General features: G+C 36.7%; 1 protein-coding gene across 1 annotated transcript in view; it reads left to right on the top strand.

The window, feature by feature from the left end:
* Positions 1-16,340, top strand: part of LOC104470132 (metabotropic glutamate receptor 8) — a gene marked incomplete at its 3' end in the record, with an annotated part of 150,870 nt that extends 134,530 nt beyond the window's left edge. Inside the window, exons 3-5 of the mRNA XM_010084948.1 lie at positions 14,198-14,333; positions 14,814-14,968; positions 16,191-16,340. Coding sequence (XP_010083250.1) covers positions 14,198-14,333; positions 14,814-14,968; positions 16,191-16,340 — 441 coding nt within the window. The remainder of the gene's footprint in view (positions 1-14,197; positions 14,334-14,813; positions 14,969-16,190) is intronic.
* Positions 16,341-19,074: the final 2,734 nt, after the last annotated feature.

Below are 19,074 nucleotides of genomic sequence, written 5' to 3'. Positions count from 1 at the left end.
GGAGCTCTGCATACCCAACCTTACATTAGAGTACCTTTTTTTCAGTCATACCATCTCTGGGAAAGCTGCTTTTGAGTGGGTCCTTTAAGTCCCATTGTACTGGTTCATTCTTGGAAAGGATGATCTTGGCTTTGTAGATAGAAGTACTGAAGAGACTTGGAGATTTTGACAGATATTCTGAAAATAGTGAGCATGTGCTCAATGAGAAAATACGAGGGGACTGGTAAAGTAAAATATTTTCTTATCTTCTCCCTTGCTAGTCACTAGATTTAGCACTTCAGAGAAACTGGGCTTCTTTCTGGTTAGCTGCAAGAAAGAAATCTAAGTTATTTGTTAAGACATGGTCCTGATCATTTCTAGAATTTACAACTCTGGCAGGTAACTCTATGTACTTGTCCTTGTGCTGTGCTTGTTTTTGATAGATCCTGCCTGTTTCATTTCACTGCTTGTGTTTGAAGGACCTCGTCTGGCTGTATATTCTCCAATGCCATAAGCATAATTTCACTGTGCATTTTACAAAATGGACAGAATCTGTTGGCTTTGATTTTAAATCATGCACTCACTGTGCCCAAGTTGAGCTTGGCTTGCAGTGCCAATCTGAGACATGCAACTTGGAGGAAAGCATAGTAATGCTGTGAAAGCAGGAATTCAATTTAGGAAGTCCCAGGTGGGATTGCCTCTGGACTCTTATCGTTGGCAGCATTGCCCTTCAGCTTCTAGAGGAATGACTTGAATTCCAGCAGCCCCACAGATGGTTAAAGGTGATTGCTAGGACATTAGTATATTATTTTCCAACAAATAATCAGACAACTTCAGAGAAACCAACCAATGTCTAATTCTATTGCACATAGTTTTGCACACAGTGACCTTTTTCCACATAGGACTTTACTCCAAACACCTCTGTAGCATTGCAGCTGCTGGAGTCTCTTTAAGAGCATGGCAGACATATTTCCTTAATTAAATACTTTTGGGTTTGACTACAGCTGTGACGGTGGTGAGGAGACTAAGCATTCCTGTTATGTGAACATAAGACAGTGTAGGACAGTGCCCTTCTCATGGTGGATGGGGGGCTATGGTGTGGGACAAAGACATAGGCTCGGTGCAGCACTATAGATTTTTTTGTGGGTTTTCTCATCTGGAGGTAGTTTCCAGAGAATAATGCTATGTTGGGAATGTGTACTTTGGCTTGGAGATAGGAGGTTAACAGAGAAGCTGAAAACCCATAGTCTCCCTTTTCTGATCCTCTGCTCCCTACTAACTGTAATTTCATGCTTCATGGCTTTTTCTATGCAACAGATGACTCTTAAAGCAAATGAATAGAAGTTTCATAGTGGAGGAAAAGACTGTAAAAATATGAGTGAAGAACGGTTGGACCTTGGTCACTAAAATCTTTCTGCACATAGTTTACTTCATATGGAAAACCTGACAATAATTAGTTGTCTTTGTAAAAAGGGCTAGCCCAGAATAGCAATCAATTTATGATTTTACAAAAACTCAGATGAGTTGTGTTTGGACATTGACATGCTTAAGTATTGACCCAGGGTGCCCGGATCTGAAGCCTGAAGTTGGAGCATGTCTCGCAGCCTGTACACAAATGTCTGGCATGGGATGTAGCAGACCCCATGTGAACACGGCACAGTGGAAATGCATGAGCACAGCAAGATCACTGTGCCTGACTTGTCCTCTGTTCTTGTAGACAGAGATTGTACACAGGGTCTTGGGTGTCTTAAACTGTTTCTGTGTATATATATATATATGTATTATGTTCCTTTTTTTTCATTGGAACTAGGTTCATCTTCAGACAAGCTATCACTAGTGCTATTCTGCAGTTCATCTCTTTTTTTTTCTCTCCCATGTTCCTTTTTTTTTGTGGGTTTTTTTTTTTTTTGGTTACTCTGTGTTCTAAAAAAAGTCAGTCCATCTGTACAGAAAACAGACACAAGAGAAGAGAGGGCAGAAGTTGTGCTCTTCAGGGCTGTCACTTGTTTTTCACTACTGAAAGTTATTTCTTTCTGCTTCACCATCCTTCCACCACTGGAAACTTTCTAAATGGTGGCAAAGGCATTTCTAATGAAAATGCCTTTTCAAATAACAAATTCAGTGGAACTTTGTACATCCTCGGTTGATTGTGATGTTTCTCATATGCAGAAAAACAGTCTTGAGGTTGTTGTATTTTGGCTGCTATCAGAATTCAAAATTTGAAAAAGTTAAAATTTCAATATTCTAATTTGGGGTAACTTTTATTGAGCTCTTTCGGGATTTGAAAACACATGTTTGACTTGAATATTTCAAAGCAAACTCCCAAAGTACCTTCATTATGGAGGTTTTGGAAGAGCTACGCTTGTTCCTCTGCTCTCTTTTGGCAGGAGTATATGTATTTCACTGGTGAAACTTCTTAAATAAGCAGATCAAGAAAGTTATTTGGAAGTCTGGAAAGTAAAGGATTAATTCCTACTGCATATTTTTTCCACTTCAGAACTTGACAGTGATTAATCATAAAACATTGCAAACAAAGGCATATTATTATTTTAACACTAGGCCTTTGCAGAACATTTTGTTTTAGGATCAGCACTGTTATTTGTGCATTACACTGAAGAATGAGGGATTGTAGCACAGCTCTCCAGTCCTTACTTGCTTTGTTATCTTCTCTTTGTCTTCTATGTTATCTTCATCGTTTATCCTCGCTTCCTACTTTCACCAAGAAATATAAAATGGATTTTTTGTTACTGCAAGGTGGACTTTTTTTCTCATGAGTTCATGGAGCTAATCATATGTCTTTATTCAAGATATATCTCAGAGTAAATTGAAGCATCTTCATTTTCCCTCTGTCAGATCTTTTGACAGATTTGATGGGCAATACATTTCAGAATTAATTAATTTTGAAAACATGTATTTCAGTGTTTTTCTTTTATAATGAGTGAGATATAAGTGCTCCATGGATAATAGATTAATTTTTGGTAGCTTTTGGGAAAAAGGAAAACATAATGAAGGATGCTTAAAAATGTTATATGTGATAGAAGAGTTGTATCAAATTATTGAAACCATGTGATCAGATGAGTAGTGTGGACATAGAAAAATCCTTCAGGCCCTTGATGAGACAGTTTTTTGATCAAAGTGTGTCTTCTATGTGAAGACTAGATGCACATTAAAATAGGCTTTTATTTCAGCTTGTATTAACAGCATAATGGTGTCCACTACTGTGCAATGTTCAGAAAAAGTAATTTTGTACGTAGTGATTACAGGGTGAGTTTTTTGCGTAATTGGTTGGTTTTTTTTTTCATTGTTTACAAGATACTATGGATCTAGTAAACATTTTATTAGAAGGGGGTGAGCTCCAGACATCTTTTGTCGGTTATTAGACACCTTCAATACGTAATCTATCACAGAGCAACCACTTCCTTCCATCTCTTTTTCAGCTAATGGTGATTTCCTGTAGCACAGCTATTATTTTAATGGAAGGAGCTGGGTGTGGATTCTTCTAATTCTAAAACATTAAAATCTAGCCAGAAACAAAGCCTGAAGAACTCTTGCAAGATTTCATCTCTGTCAGAACAAAGAAGGGTATAGCTCTGTGGCAAGGACATGGTGTTTGATCTGTTTTCTATGTCCTAAGCCTTCCTTGGCTTATAGACGTTGCTTTTCATCCATTTGATAGTTACAATAGTAAAAGTAGCCAGATTTCCCTTTTTACTGTAGTGTACTGTTAGCATATTTAATTCTGAACACAGTTGCCTTTGTTCATCTGATGCCACTGAACAGCTTGGCTGGGGTTGACTGAGATCCATATATTCTGGCGTAGCCACTCCGACTTTGGCCTGGGAGAGCAAGAGCTCTTCTTCCTATCAGCTGCCATTCTTTACAGGGGATTTTATATCAGCTGTGCTCTTTGATGGAAAGACCCGGTTCTCCTGTTTCTTCCTGTATAAATAACAGCTTTCTCCCCATGTTTTTCCTTACTTGATCTTAAGCAGATCCTTTGTTCCTTTCAGAATGTTAGTGAGAGTGAAGCCATGTTTCAACCATCTGAAAAAAGGATAGGCAGGGTTAAATACTGTCCTGGTACAACTACTGACAGACAACATAAAAGCAGACACTGATCGTCCTTGCTTGTCATTTCCCAACACGGCAAGGCACTGCATTCCCACCATTTTAGAAATAGTGGGAATAGCCTGGAATCAAATCACTTATTGGACCCCCTGTCCAGAATTGTTGGTCTGAATCTAAGCATTTTTCAGTGGTTCAACTTACAGAGCTGCTACCTGTATTCTTTCCTGAATAAGGACTGAGAATAGATAGCGGACATATATGCCTACTGTATCATTTACAAGATAGGATTAATCCAGAAGATTAGTCTGATAATTATGACATCAAAACAAAAGACAGATGTGAGTAATTAGACAACTAGCAAAAGTAAATGTTACTGTATTTCTGCAATTTATTTATAAGTGCGTAGATGGTATCTTTCACCCAAGAACAGGTAAAGTACCTTTTCAGCATTTATTATACTCCAGAACTAAAACCATTTCTGTGTTTTTACCCTTCTCCCAATATTTCTACATTGTTGTTACATGCCTTAAAGCAGACCAACATGTGTTCAGTTTGCAAGCTGTCTTCTACTGCATGCACAGGTCTTCTGAACGTTTTCCTGCTCCTTCCTTCAGTTCTAAGTTCTCAGGCTCATCGCAGCCCTCGAAGCACATCTCCTGGTTAGTCACTTTTGACCTGATGCCTTTTTTTCCCTACGGCTTTATGAATTAACCTGATCCTTCATCCCAACATGCTTCAAGAAAAAGACTAATTAGTAGATCCTCTCACTCCTAAACTTCTTCTCAAGAGATATTTTACCAGTTGGTATTAAACACATAGAGACATAAGGCTCCTCTCTTTAACTTTATTCTCTGATCCAAACTCACAGTACAGTGCCACAGATTTTGTCAAAGATACAGTGGCTAAGTAGCCAACTTTAATTCAGTTACATTTTTAAAATTAAAGTAGGCTTCCTTCTGTTGGTATATTTATGTGGAAGGCTGTGGAGTGACTCTTGTTCACTCACTAACTCGTTCCTTTGTTTTACTGCTGTGATATAAAAGAAATATTGCTGTTTCTTAATATCACTATGTCTTCAACTGGTGTAAAGAAACTTAAAGACCTGAGGCAATATACAAGACTTAGCTTTTGACGCTTCATATTTTATAACCCTCAATGGTAAGAACTCAGCAGATAAAGTCCATTAGATCCTAGTGATGTTCTTACTCAAGTGTCCAGCTCTCAGAGTATTTTAAAGTGAAATAAATATAGTTCGGTACTAATATAAAAATATTTATACGAATTTTGCAAATATAACTTGTAGACTAGATACGTAATTAAATAAACTCAGCCTTCTTAACTTGTATAAGAGAAGGTTACTTAACTTATAACTTAATGACATAACTTAATTATGTACAAGTTGTTGTGTTTGGAAGAATGAGGGAGTTGGATCTCTGGTTTTGATGACAGATCTGGTTGCTATAAACTGAAGTTAGAAAAATTAAACTGATGAAAAGGAACTTTTTTGGGTCTTTTTGTTATTTTTTTGTTTTGTTTTGTTTTGTTTTTCAGTAATGAGGTTTATAAACCATTGGAGGAACTTTTACATAGGGGTGTCAGACCCTTCATACCTTGAAATGTTTATTATTTTATCTAAATAAATTTTTGCTCAGGTGGCAATCAGATGGATTCAGATATTATAGGATAACAAGTTTTGACTCATTACACATGGAACCACTCAGAAATTATAATTCCATTTCATTCAAAATTCTGATATAAAAAAATTAAAACAAATGCTGAAATTTTCCATAGTGAAAACAAAATATTTCTGGTCTCAAGTGCTTAATTTTCTGTCTCAGTAATGCTTATGTGTCATCTTGTACTGAAAAAAAAAACCAGAAAAAACCTAAAAATGATACATTTTAAACAAAAAAAATATTTTATCTTAATGTTTTAATATTGCTAATATAAAAGGAAAAAATTCAACCATTATGTCTTTTCATAATTTAAAAATTTGTCAAACATATGCAAAATATTTCAATTTTAATGAAACTGCCTTTCAAAAGCTAACTTAGGCCTTTTTGAAAAAGATTCTGATCAACCTTAAGTGTGGAAGAGACCAAGGTAGATGATAACAACTGCCTCTTTACAAATTTGGCTTTCATATAGAGAAGACCATAGAATCATCTTTTCTCAGTTTTGGACAAAATTTAGGTGAAAGTTACTTTGTTTCACTTCAAATTTTTAACCTCACATTCAAGCTCAAACATCAGTAATCAAACTCGGACTTATCTTCACTGAAGTTAAGTAAGTCTTTATATGCAAACTATTTTGATAGTTCAAATACTAAGAAAATATTTTACAACTGGAAGTAATCTAATATAAATAAGATATGCCTAATTTTAAGTATAATTCCCTGATACTAGACTGTTTGGTTAAAGGAATACATAAAGAAAGGTGGAAGTAATTGCTTTTGCCACCAACACTCTAGAAGAGACCAAAAATCAGAAGTTTGTTTTTTTTTTTTTTTTTTTTTTTAATTCCAGTGAATACAAGAAATCTCTGGCTATTTTATGACTAAAAGAAGAATGTCTTCACTTATTAAAGCAGACCAAAAAGCTTCAAAATTAGAACATTAATCATTGCTGCTGTTTTTCTTAGAGGGCATGATTAAATGCTGTTTTCCTCTGCCTGTGTGCAGCATTTAAGTGCAAAGGAGGTGACTGAAGGTATTCTCTGAACACCGTGAAAACAGTAACAAGCATGCAAAGGAAAAACAGGACACCAGGCTACCATTAAAATCAGTCAATCCAGGACAATTTAACTGAAAACAGTCTTTTATATGACTGATAAAATATTTAAAATAAACAGGGCAGGGAGTGGAATAAAAAAAAATGTTAAACTGAAGATCCCTGTAGGGAGCATATTATCCTGAAAGAAGAAAGGTTGTATTTATTTAGAAAGACATGTTTTTACAAAATCCAGCCCTTCCTGTGGTGGTTTCTTTTCTTGCCTAAATATAGTTATAAGGAATGCCAGAAGCATTCTGTGTCATCTTCATGATGCTGAATATATCCATTGGGGATTGTGACCTCAGCCAGGAGCATTCAGGGAAAGGTCTCTTCAGCAGTGTGGCAGGAGAATGCTGGACATTGGAAACAGCATCCCACGTCTCATGGTGACAACCAGGAGACAGAGAGCAGTATGCTACATGGGGCTGTTGGAACTGCATCTATTAACACGGCGTCAGGTTTTAACCAAGAGCTTTGGAGGATGCAGCAATTGGGGCTATGCTTGGAGGTCAACTGGTGATTTTTATGCCTGACCCACCTCTAGAATATTTTGAAACAGCCATTTGCATCTAAGCTCCCTAAAATATCAAATCCAAATCTTTACTGCTACTCAGGTCTATTAATACTGAGAATTTTAGAGAAATTGAGGTAAGAATAAGGACCTTATTCAAATTTGCTTTCAGATAAAAATATCTCTTAGGTAACCACAGGACAGAACTTGAGTTCACAATATTCCTTTGTTATAAATCAGAACTGATGTTACTTTAAAAAAAAAACTGTAAATCTTTTGAAATTTAGGCTTTTATGAAATTACTTTCATAACATATGTTTTCCTGATCTTTAGAAAACAAACAAAAATAAAGAGGGTCTCCCTTGCTCGTTAAGAATGTATGAAACATGTAGCCAGAAAGAGGAAAATAGTAATATGTTTCTTTTTCTTGTTATGTCTCTGCAAGTTCTAAATCTGCAAGGAGAGGAAGAACCACGTTTCCACAGGAGATGTACATACCCACTGGGTTGATAAAAAAAGACATAGCTGTGAAAGCGTTGCAACAGTTGACCGGTAACTCTAGGCAGAGACCAATTTCAATTACATTCTTTTGGCCACAGATTGTTTTAAAGTTTGACTGGGCATCCCATGTCCTTTATGAACTAGTTATACAGTGATTCATTGTGCAGAGGAGATTTTTACCCATTCGTAAACAACTTTACTACAGATGAATTTTTCTTTTAGCCTCTCACTTTCAAGACTGTGAAAGTTGACTTTCATTTACACAAATATCACTAAAAAGTCAAAGGATGAAAAATGTGTTGCTTTTGGGTTTTTTTTCAGACCTGAAAAAAGAAATCAGTAGGTTTGGTGATGGTGAGAATATCCCTTGCAGTCATTTTCCGCCAGATGCTGGTGTTAATGGAAGCTGTAGTGGTTACACTCAGAGCTGTTTCTTCTCAAAAGTTGCAAGATCAACTTCTTCCTCTGTGATTTAAAAAAAAAAAAAGAAAAAAGAATTTTTTACTGTTCAGAATGGAAGTGTAAAATAACGGATCTCTCCTGCTTCATGTCACCTTAGAGACAGACTCTGATGACTGAAGCCAATAGCCAGTGGTCTCATATGGAGCCAGAGCTCTCTTTTTTTTCTTTCTTCCTTTTCTATTTTAGAATTAGCATCTGCTTTGCCCATGATGTAAGTACCTAAGTGAGTGCATGTGTTTGTGAAATATGTATGGCTTGTACTCCTGTGAATACATATAGGGATGTAAAAACCACAGTTTTAAAAAGAATGGGTGAACAGTATTTATCAGAATGTTTTGTGTTCTTTCACTGACTGCCTTTTAATTTTTTTTTTCCAAAAGAATGAATGAAAGGATTATCAGAAAAAAAACATTGCTAAAAGACGTTTTCTAAAACACTAACATATATGAGAGAGACTTTGAGCTCTTAAGGGCTATTAGTTTTGAATAGAAAAGCTCATGACTGTAGCTGACATGCTGGTGAAAAAACATCATCGACCTACTTGTGCAGTAAAAATATATTTGCCATAACTATTAAGAGATTTTGAGAAAATGCATTTTTATTTAAAAAAAGGAAAAAATACAACAGGCACAGGATGTACAGGCTCAAAATGCAGACTGGTTTTGTCTGTTAAAAGTTTATAACAAAACCTCTTATCCTCCATTATGTTTTAGTGTACCAGATACTCTGTGCCACTTCTGTCCATTTAGAGCAAAATATTATTTCAATTACTTAATTTTAAGAATGTTTTTCTTTCTATTACCTTACATCACAAAGTATTGCCACTACTGTCTGAAAAAATTAACTGTCTTTGCAAGAGTAAGTAAGTGAATTGTTTGCTGAGGTATTTGTTGAGCTTCCTTGGAAATAAAAAGCCAGGTTTAGGATATTTTGATACTGCAGGTAGTTGGTGACTGCCACAGAGGAGGTGTACTGGAATGAGATTTTATTTAACTAGATTTGAACGTGCAGAGCAGTGAAGATGACATGGTTTTCAGTGGGAGCAGCAGATACCCTGAAGTCTGCAGAGCTTCATATGGTTTCTTGGGATAGTTAAGTGAAGGTAGCTCTGGAAAGAATGCACGGCTGAATTCAGATCTCCCAGCTATAGCAATTTGGCATTAAGGAGACATTTGCATTTTGAAGAATTATTGCTTGTGAAATTTGATCTTAGACTTGTAATTGTATCTTCCTAAGCATCACTCCCTGTTGACTCATAGTCTAGAAAGTTATTTTTGAGAGCATCTAGGGATAGAGGATGGCAGCAAGCTGATTGTGGTTTAAATAATAATTCGTAAAAATTCCTGATTATAAGCATCTGTGAAAGTCCCATGCAGAACAGTCACCAACCTTATTCTTCTTTAATATTCCGATTTCTTAGTATCCAAATTTATCAAATAGTGAACTGTCTGCTTAAAAAGAAAGTCTTGATGGATTCACTAAGTCACAAAGATAGTCTGATTTGTGTCAACAGAAGTTGTGTGGGGCATTTTGTTTTTAATATCTCCAACAATTTTCATGCTGAACGAGGGGTTCCTGGCAGTTGGAACAGACTTTCAGTACAACCAGGTCTAGATTTTATAGACTTTCAATATAACCAGGGGAAGGACTGAAAGAAGAGGAGAGATGTAGTTGTCTGGTTTTCCTCATGTTCTCTTGCATCATATGATGCTGTCAGAAGTGTGCAATCTCCTGTCAGGCGGAGGCTGTGTCTGCCTGTGACAGCTCCCTGTGTGCCTTGAAGGAGAGTTTCTTACTGAGGCTTCCTCTGAGTCTCTGACATCTGTTCTCCTGCTTGGAAGAGGAACTCCTCTGCCTTCACATATTTCTGTAATGTCTTTTGGAAACTTTCCACAGACTTATATTAAAATTTTCTTGGCCTGGTGACCAGTCACATATATCTCACCTTAAAAAAAAGAAAACATACACTTGAAGGCAGCTGAGAAAGTCCTGCCAGGCAGGACTGGGTCCCAGATGTGCTCTTGCTATTTGTCTTAAGCTTTTTCAGGAAAAATGTGATTTGTGAATTAAAGCTGCCATTCCTTAATTGACTTGCAGTCATGTATGCTGAGTCAGGAGAGGTACACCTCCTTATGGTAGGAAATAGCTTGTCAAAGCAAGCACATAGCTTCATCCCTTCCCCTTTTACAATGGCAGGGCCAGGTATATACATGGGGAGATAAAATAGTTTAGAGGATAAACTGGTTCTGGATAGTATGGTTGTGGCCCCAACACTGAACAAGCTTGAACTAAAAACTCTGTTTTCAGCTTTTTTGATACAAAGACAGTGCCCTTTCCGGTGTATCTCAGTTGGTCCATAATGTAGTGCTGGACCCTAGCTGGGGTATGAGAGAATGTGGCCCTTGTACGTACATTTAGCTTGATCTTTCAGTCTTTGCTTTAGGTAATTCACTTGTTAGTGCTAGTTTTTTACCAAGTCTCCCTGCTATTTTCCAAATACACATTCAGCATCACTTCTGCCACTCACCTCCGCATACTTGAGTATTTAATAATTTACAATTAACATGCCATCTTGTGACTTTGGAACCCATGACAGCTAAAATGAATATTTACCATTATAAAATCACCATAAGTTTAACCACTAAAATTATACACTTACTACAGTTTTCTTATGGTTTTTTCATTGATAGAATTGCTGTTGTAAGAGCACAAAAAAGAAAGGACAAGGCTTATTGATCCAGTGTGCTGACAATATTTTAAAAATTTGCCATTTTTTTGTTTGGTGATAGCCTGTTTCCCACAAGCTGTGTTATACAGAGCACCTGCAAGCAAGCCAAGCCTAATGTGGAACAATTCAGTTAAGATGTGATTTTTATCACAATGGAGAAAACAACTCAAAACCATATTATTGTAGATCAGGTCTGGTTATGTCCCTGTTTTAAAAGCACTTGAGTTACCAGTTGCTAACCATGGTGCAGAATGGCTGTACTGAGCCCCTTATCATGAGCGGGGCAGCTCCTGCCATGAGCCTGATTTCCACCTCCCACCTCTGCTCTCCTTCTCCATCGTCCCCTCGCCTCAGGTGCTGGATATCACACTTCATAGCTGTTAGAAGACAAATGGATACTTATCATCAGTGACACAATGCAGTTCATATTAACTGTTTTATTCCTCAAATCAAGCTCTGGGATGACTGAGTACAACCTTAGTTTTATGGATCTGAGAACAGACAAAAGAGGCTTGGCATGGTTTGGTGCTAAGACTTTTTTTTGTTTGTTTGTTTTTTCTCCCTAGAGTAGTTGAAGAGCTACTTTCCATCAGTGCCATCTTGATATCGTTACTATATGTGACAGATGCAAACCCTTAATTTCATCTCCTATGTCATATATGGATTAGGGAATGTATAGAGTAAGACTGGGTACAGTTGCTGGTATCTGTTACTAGTTGTGCTACCTGAAATGAGTCCATCTGTCTGACTCCTTTCTTGGTCTCAATAGCAGCTTTTAGTGCAGCCTTCTCCGAAGCCCGTTCATAAGTCCTTTTAACTGGCCATATTTGAACACAACAGTTCCTTTTCAGTAAGAAGACAGTTAGCTCTCATTTCCTCGTACAAATGTTAGGTTGATCATAATTTCAGCCAAGGGAAATTTAGGCCAATGTATTTTTTTGGTACACCCCCAGAAAACAAATGATAACAAATATTTTAGAAATCATCAACAGGGGCAAGCAGTCATCATGTCAAAACAGTCAGAAATGCTGACAGCGTGAAACACGTAGATACTGTTTGTTCTTATGATTCACAGTCATAAATTCTCCAGGGGCATTAGACATCTGAACCATCTGCCCTTCGTCACGTCTGCAGAAAATGGTAAATCCATTGGTACCACGTTTGCGACATCTGTTCTCAAACCCTATTTCTTCTTGACTTGGGGAAATATCTCTTTTGTTCACACTGCATAATATTATCCTAACTACTGGCCTTAAAACCTGTCCTTTTAGTGCCTCTGTTAACAATTTTGGAGGAATAATTATTCCTTATTCAGTGTACTGACTCCTATAGATCCTTTTCCTAGACACACATCTCTCTCTGTGTCTGGGCACTTAGCCCAGGCTGTAGATTTCAAACGCTGCAGGGTACTGAGAGGTTAGACACTGTAATGATGTAAGTACCTTTGTGGATCTAACGTTTCATCATTAGCTGAAAATTGATACTCTGTTATTTGTTTGAGCAACAGCTGTATATGCAATATATAGATAAGGGTGTACACAAAGAGTTTTGTGTGTTGGAGATAGCTTACACCATTCTTTATAGGCTGAAGTGCATTTTATTGCATCAGTATTAACACTTAACACATTTTTCAATGTAGAGATGCTAAGATGCACAGCACAGTCATGATTGAACTTGCTGCTGCAATGATGGAATGGTGTTTCTTCTACACCATTTTGACTGAAAATAGCTTTTTTAGATACTGCAGTTTTTCATTGCTTGATATCCATTCCACACAGATTGTAGATGGCTGTATATGCATTTTGTAATATTTGAATTTGAGTTTTATGTGGAAAGAATGTTTTTTCTTAAGGGCCATTGCATGAATAGAAATGGTTGAAAAACCCACTCTCAAAATTTATGAGGTAACAAATTATTCCTTTATGTAATGTTTTTAGGATCTGTTTTACTTTTTGTGCCTGAATGGCTTTGAGGGCAGTTGTGAGCTTGGCATGGCTTTTCAGTTTTTCTTTTTTAACAGTGAATTGCTGATTGCTAAATTTACAGGGTGTCTGCTAAATATTTCTCTTACATTTCAGCCCTGTTACTTGAGAAAGAGGTTGCAGTAAAGGACTTTTTGAATGTCTCTCACAATACCTCAATATCAGTTTAGAAAATTGGCTAGAGCTTTTCATAGCACAGTGTCCATCTTTTCATTACTGGATTGTCAAAGATACCTGGCGAGTATGAGGGTCACCTGCTATATGGTCTCATCTGTTGTTATTGGCAAATTAGCTGTCCGTCATGGGGAGCCAGGCTGCTCATAAAAATATGAAGTAATGTGTTGCGAGAAAAAGGCACTATATTCCATTTGAGTAAATTATTTATGTTGTATCTCTATACTATCTATAGATGGTAAAGAAATATGTACAAATAATTTTTGGTAGAAATGACAGATATTCTGATTTGTAAATATTATTTCTTTCATGTGAAGCAGAGAAGAATTCAGGACAGGTAAAATGTAAAGATTTCAATTAGAACCTTCCTCTATCTGTCAGGAAGAGATATAAATATCATCTCTGAGTTTGTGTTCATTTGTTGATTAGTAATTTAGAATATTCAATGACAACCCAAAACCTTTCAAATAATTAAGACAACTTAATTAAGAATGTCATAATAACAATTAGAAGTGATCTGTATATATTTGTTCATACGAGAACACTTCAAGCATTAATTCTTAACCTTATACATTCTGCTGAAAAAGCAGAGATGTGTGATACTACCTCATATCAATAGTACCCATATTATGAATATAAGTGTCGAATTGCATTTCCACAGTTAAATGCAATCCTGTGGCAAGGCTGGATTCTCAGCTGCCAGAAGCTGGGGTAGGTCCACGGAACTCAGTCCAGCTGAGCCAGAGAGCGGTGCTGGAGGATCTGTCTCAGGATGTTGTTTTAACTGTATATAAAAAGTAAAGTAACAGGTACCTGAATTGAGCTCTTTAATGCAGTATTGAGTGTGTAAGTTTGTACAGTGTATATTTCAAAATGCATAGATAAGGTAACTTTTGGCTGCGCTGCCTTATCTCAGATTAGCACTGTGTTTTCTTTGCTTGCCTCATTAACTATGGATTATCTGAAATGTGGATAATTAATGTGTTAAAATAATTTTTGTTCTCCTTTTAATTTTTCTCAGGAGGTGTTTGCATTGCTCAGTCACTCAAAATCCCCCGAGAACCAAGACCAGGAGAATTTGAAAAGATCATCAAGCGTTTGTTGGAAACTCCAAATGCTCGAGCAGTGATCATGTTTGCGAATGAAGATGACATTAGGTGCCTGTTTCCTAATTTTGTGTGTTAAAGACATTCTCTGTTCACAGAGGTGCTCAATGGCTGGTGCAGCATAGAGTAACAGAGGAGGTTTCAGATTTAATCCCATGTAAAAATTATTGGAAATCTGGTGATAAGAAATTGGGTTGTGATTGTACAGCGTGCTGGTCCTTTATTCTGCGGAAATTTAAGCTGTTCCTAGTTCCTAAGAGTGCAGCTCCAATACATTGTTATTTGGTGGACAAAAAGGACGAAACAAATAAGAATGTTAGAAAAATATGTCCAAAGATGAAATAAATTAACTTGTACAGAACTGTACCTTGAGCTCACTACAGCTGTTGTTGAATATGCTTTAGACTGTGAAAACTGTTGACCAATAGGTTAGTGTGAGCTTACTTATGCATAGCCAGAATTAATACTGGGGATTCTCAAGTTCTTTGTAAATGTAGTTTGGTTAATTACTCATTTTTTGTTTATTTGCAGGCGAATACTGGAAGCAGCCAAAAAAGCTAATCAATCTGGACATTTCCTCTGGATTGGCTCAGATAGTTGGGGGTCAAAAATTTCACCAGTTCAGCAGCAGGAGGAGATTGCAGAAGGAGCAGTAACCATTCTGCCCAAAAGAACATCAATAGATGGTAGGAATGGACATGGCACAAAACCCTAATTTTCTGACAATTTTCAAGAACCCTAACTTTCTTAAAAATAAAATTAAAAAAGTTAAAAAATCATGTAGTCCTTGATTACAAGGAAATCAGAGAAAACTTTCCAAATAAGTAACTTGAGTTTGCATGATCCAATATTCATTTAATATCTCTGTTGAGACAAAGAGATGCTGAATCTGCAATTAGGCTATCTTATAATGGTCTAATAACTAGAGCATGTGTGGTGGAGAGCTTCTTACCTTTAGCCTGGTGGTTCTATAGGACAAAAAAGGAGAGTATTGGATGGATGATAACGAGTCAGGTCCTTCTAGGGGGAGATCAATCTAGGTTCTGCTTTCCTCTCCTAAACTTACTTTAAGAAGCCACTATATTATCAAAGTTTCTGATTTGGTGAATGATATGGAAGTTGTTGGTTTGCATCACCTTATTCCCAAGAGGGTACTGGACATAGAAACATCTCTTACTGTCTGCATAAGTGCTCTAAACTGGTAAGCAATTAGAAAAACTGAGTAGTATTGATGGTACTTGGAGAATTAACCACACAGAAACATTTGTGAAAAGCTTAATCTAGATGGTATATGTTAGTCATGATTTCATTATGGCTGCTAGGTTGTAGGGGTAAGGCTGATGCAGAATCTGATCAGGTTTAAGAAGGAAACTTTAATTTCTTGACTAAGATCACTAAACATAACAAATAGAAGCAGAATTTTAGGTGTCTCTGATTCAACAGAGAGGTACCCAGTGATTTTAGGTGGCCTTGACATAACATTTATTTGAATCAAAGTCTTTGACTAATTAGTGATTATAGTTTGTCTAATTTCTTGTAGGTATCCAATTCTTTATTTGGGTCATCTGTGTATTAAAAATTAAGCAATTTCCCTAACTACCTACAATGCATTTTCTTTAATTATAGAATTCTGCTGGAGCTTTAGAGACTCCTTGACTGCTTTAGGTATTTTTAAAACATCTTGTTCTGCCGCAAAAATGAGATAATAACAAATATACTTTTTTTTTAAATCCTTAGATAGTACTATGCTCATAAAATATCTTATTAGTTTGTATCTAATGCTTTTTCTTGTTTGTATCTGAAGCTTTTTCTTGTTCTGATATTTATACAAAATCTGTTATTGTCTTTAAATAATTATTTTTATGCTGTATCACATTTTAATGCTTCTTTCACTTCTTTTAAATTTAGGATTTGATAGATATTTTCGGAGCCGAACACTTGCTAACAATAGAAGAAATGTATGGTTTGCAGAATTTTGGGAGGAGAACTTTGGATGCAAATTAGGATCACATGGAAAAAGAAACAGCAATATCAAGAAATGCACAGGTAACTGTGAAAGTAAAACATTATCTGTAACTTGTTTATTGGAATGCAGGAAAGGAACTGCTTTCTTTCCATCACTCTTCTGGCTCCCTTCAGTTCTCCAATACAAATTATTGTGTTGTAAGAAAAGTATGGTATTTTTCTCAAACCTGAAGAAAAAATTCATAGGCAATGTTTGAGAAAGTTAGTAGTTAATTTGCACAAATCCAGTGATGATACAGATTTTATTAAAGACCTATGGCTGTAGTTCAATTCCTTTCATGTTTTCAATGACCTTTTCTCTCACCCCATCTATAGTTGTCAACATGATTTTTTTTTTTAACTGAATGGGCACATCACAGAGGTTGTCATATTTTTATCCCTGAAGTATATGCAGAGAAAATTAAATTTCTGTTTAAACTATTGAGGTCTTGATGATAGGTCAAGTCATGAACTCCTTATCTAGTTTACGAACTGTGTTTGAGGACGGGGTAAAAATCAAATCAGTATGTCCTTATTACTTGTCCTCACATGAAAAGAACAGGATTCTGTATCACATTATAGGGCTGAAAGTCTCTATGAAGTTTGAGCAAAAACTTCATGTAAGTGGCACTTGGTGTTCTCAAACATGCTTGCTCAGACATCATACCCAGACACAAATTGTCATGACAGCTAACATGACAACAACAGTACATGTTGTGAACAGCATTCACAACAGTAGCTCTGTGTTTCATGTCACCTATGAGATGTTGGCTTTTTGCTGTTCCTTGCAGGGTTTCCTACAAGGTTGTTACCTTTAGTTTTCTGTAACTCCAGTTTCTGTTACTTTTTGTATAGATAATTTTTGCCTAATGTCAGGGTTCCCAGTGTCACTTGCTTAATTAGTACCACCACCAGTAGGTACTGCCAGCTCTGTGACCAGTGGCAGCAGTAATACCCAATTTTCTGCACTGCATCCATAAGTCATCCATGTGCCTTGATTTCCCTGGCAATGTTTTCTTTCACCAAATAATATTTTTCACACGGACGGTGAACACTTTTGTTCACTTGCTGTTCCAGGATTTCTGGCTGCCTGGTGATGCTGTCATGCAGCCTTTGCTATGGGGGTGCCCTTCCAAACTTTCCGCTAACAAAAGCTGCAGACCAGCACCCCATTTCTCTGCGTTTGTCAGGCAGACATACTGTGCAGTCTCCAAGCACATGCACCATCATTCCTACACTTCCTGAACCACCAGATTTATTGTGTGTATACTGTGCCATCGATTCAAAGACTTACCACAGCAGGCTTCACAATGCACAGATATATCTCACACAGAAATACAAGAGCCATGCATGCACTCTCTCATTTCAACAATAATGCCTAGTCTTGTACGTTTTACCACATACCCCACAAAAAAGAGGATGATATTCAGCTTCTCACTGAGATAAATGATAGCTCATTACTCTAATCCTGTACTCCTTGGTCTTGATTCATATAACAGTAAGTCATGGCTGGGTAGTTACCCATGTCTGGGAAAGGTTTATTTTGTTTTTACTATTTTAAGTCAAAAATAGACGCTTTTTTGACATTCTTCAGGTGGAACAAGTGGTGTATATGCTGTAATTTGGAAGCTCTAAATGTTACCCCAGATGGTTGTATGACTTGTCTCAGCTCATCACAGCTGTCAAATTGAATTACCAAGTGAAAAGTAGTGTATAAAATGCATAAGCCGTATCTTGATAGATACAGATTTGCTATTTGAAACGGATATCCTTATGTTTTATGAAACAAAATTATGGTATGCTCTCTGCACCTGAAAACAGAAAGAAAACATATTTTCTGCACCTGGAAAGTTCACATAGTATCAAAGGATTACAACGTGGGCAGTTTCATACAAAGATTGCACATGCATTTTCACCTGCAGGGGGAAAAGGTATGAACTTTTCTGCAAGCAAGAGTACCTAGGAGTGATAGGACCCTTGTCTAAAACCACTTAAAGGTGGCTTACTCAAGTGGGAAAGACACTTGGACACCAGCAGACCTGAAACAATCTGATGATTCATCATGATCCATATGCTTATCTAACTCAAATTTAAAGGGTTGAATGACAAAAATAACTAAAATGTGTTCCTTTTGAGTAAACTGAATCAAGAGATGAGTGTGGAAGTTCAAAATAAACCTCCTGTGCTTTCAGGAAAAAGGCTAGGTGGAAAATGGTGGAGTGACCCCTCCAGTCTAGACATAGACTGGCATCTTGACACATGCCAGTTCATTTGTCATGGCCTCCCATGCACAAAAGAGAGGCAGAAATTAAATCCTGCCTGCTTTGTCTTACCACAGGCCTCAAAGCAGATGAGTCAGTCCACTATGATCTTCTACATCTGCTAAAGACTGAAAAGAATATCCCACCTGTGAATTTATCTTTCCCTTGAAAGGGCAAAGATTTTACTTCATGGCCAAGTCTGCTCTGAAATAATGGTGGTAAATGAAAGAAATTAATGAACCCCCAAATTTCAATAAGGATATAAGAGCTGTTACATTTAACTCTTTATAACTTAATATTGAAGACTTTGCTCTTTAGCCTATTGCAGTTGTCAGTTGTCCTTCCAGTAAACTTTCTCTGAAATTTTACATGTACTTTCTCAGTCCTTAATTTCAGTTCAATTCTTAAAAGGGGTGTATTCCTTTAGGACTTGAAGACTGAACTTGAAAACACCATTTAGTCTAATTTTCCCACATTTAATCTGGGCATTGCAGATAATAAGATCCAATTTATCTTTTGCCCACCAG

The sequence above is a fragment of the Pterocles gutturalis genome, unplaced genomic scaffold, assembly GCF_000699245.1.
Source record: "Pterocles gutturalis isolate BGI_N339 unplaced genomic scaffold, ASM69924v1 scaffold18370, whole genome shotgun sequence".
NCBI classification, from domain to species: Eukaryota; Metazoa; Chordata; class Aves; order Pterocliformes; family Pteroclidae; genus Pterocles; species Pterocles gutturalis.
This window is presented reverse-complemented; position numbering and strand designations above follow the sequence as displayed.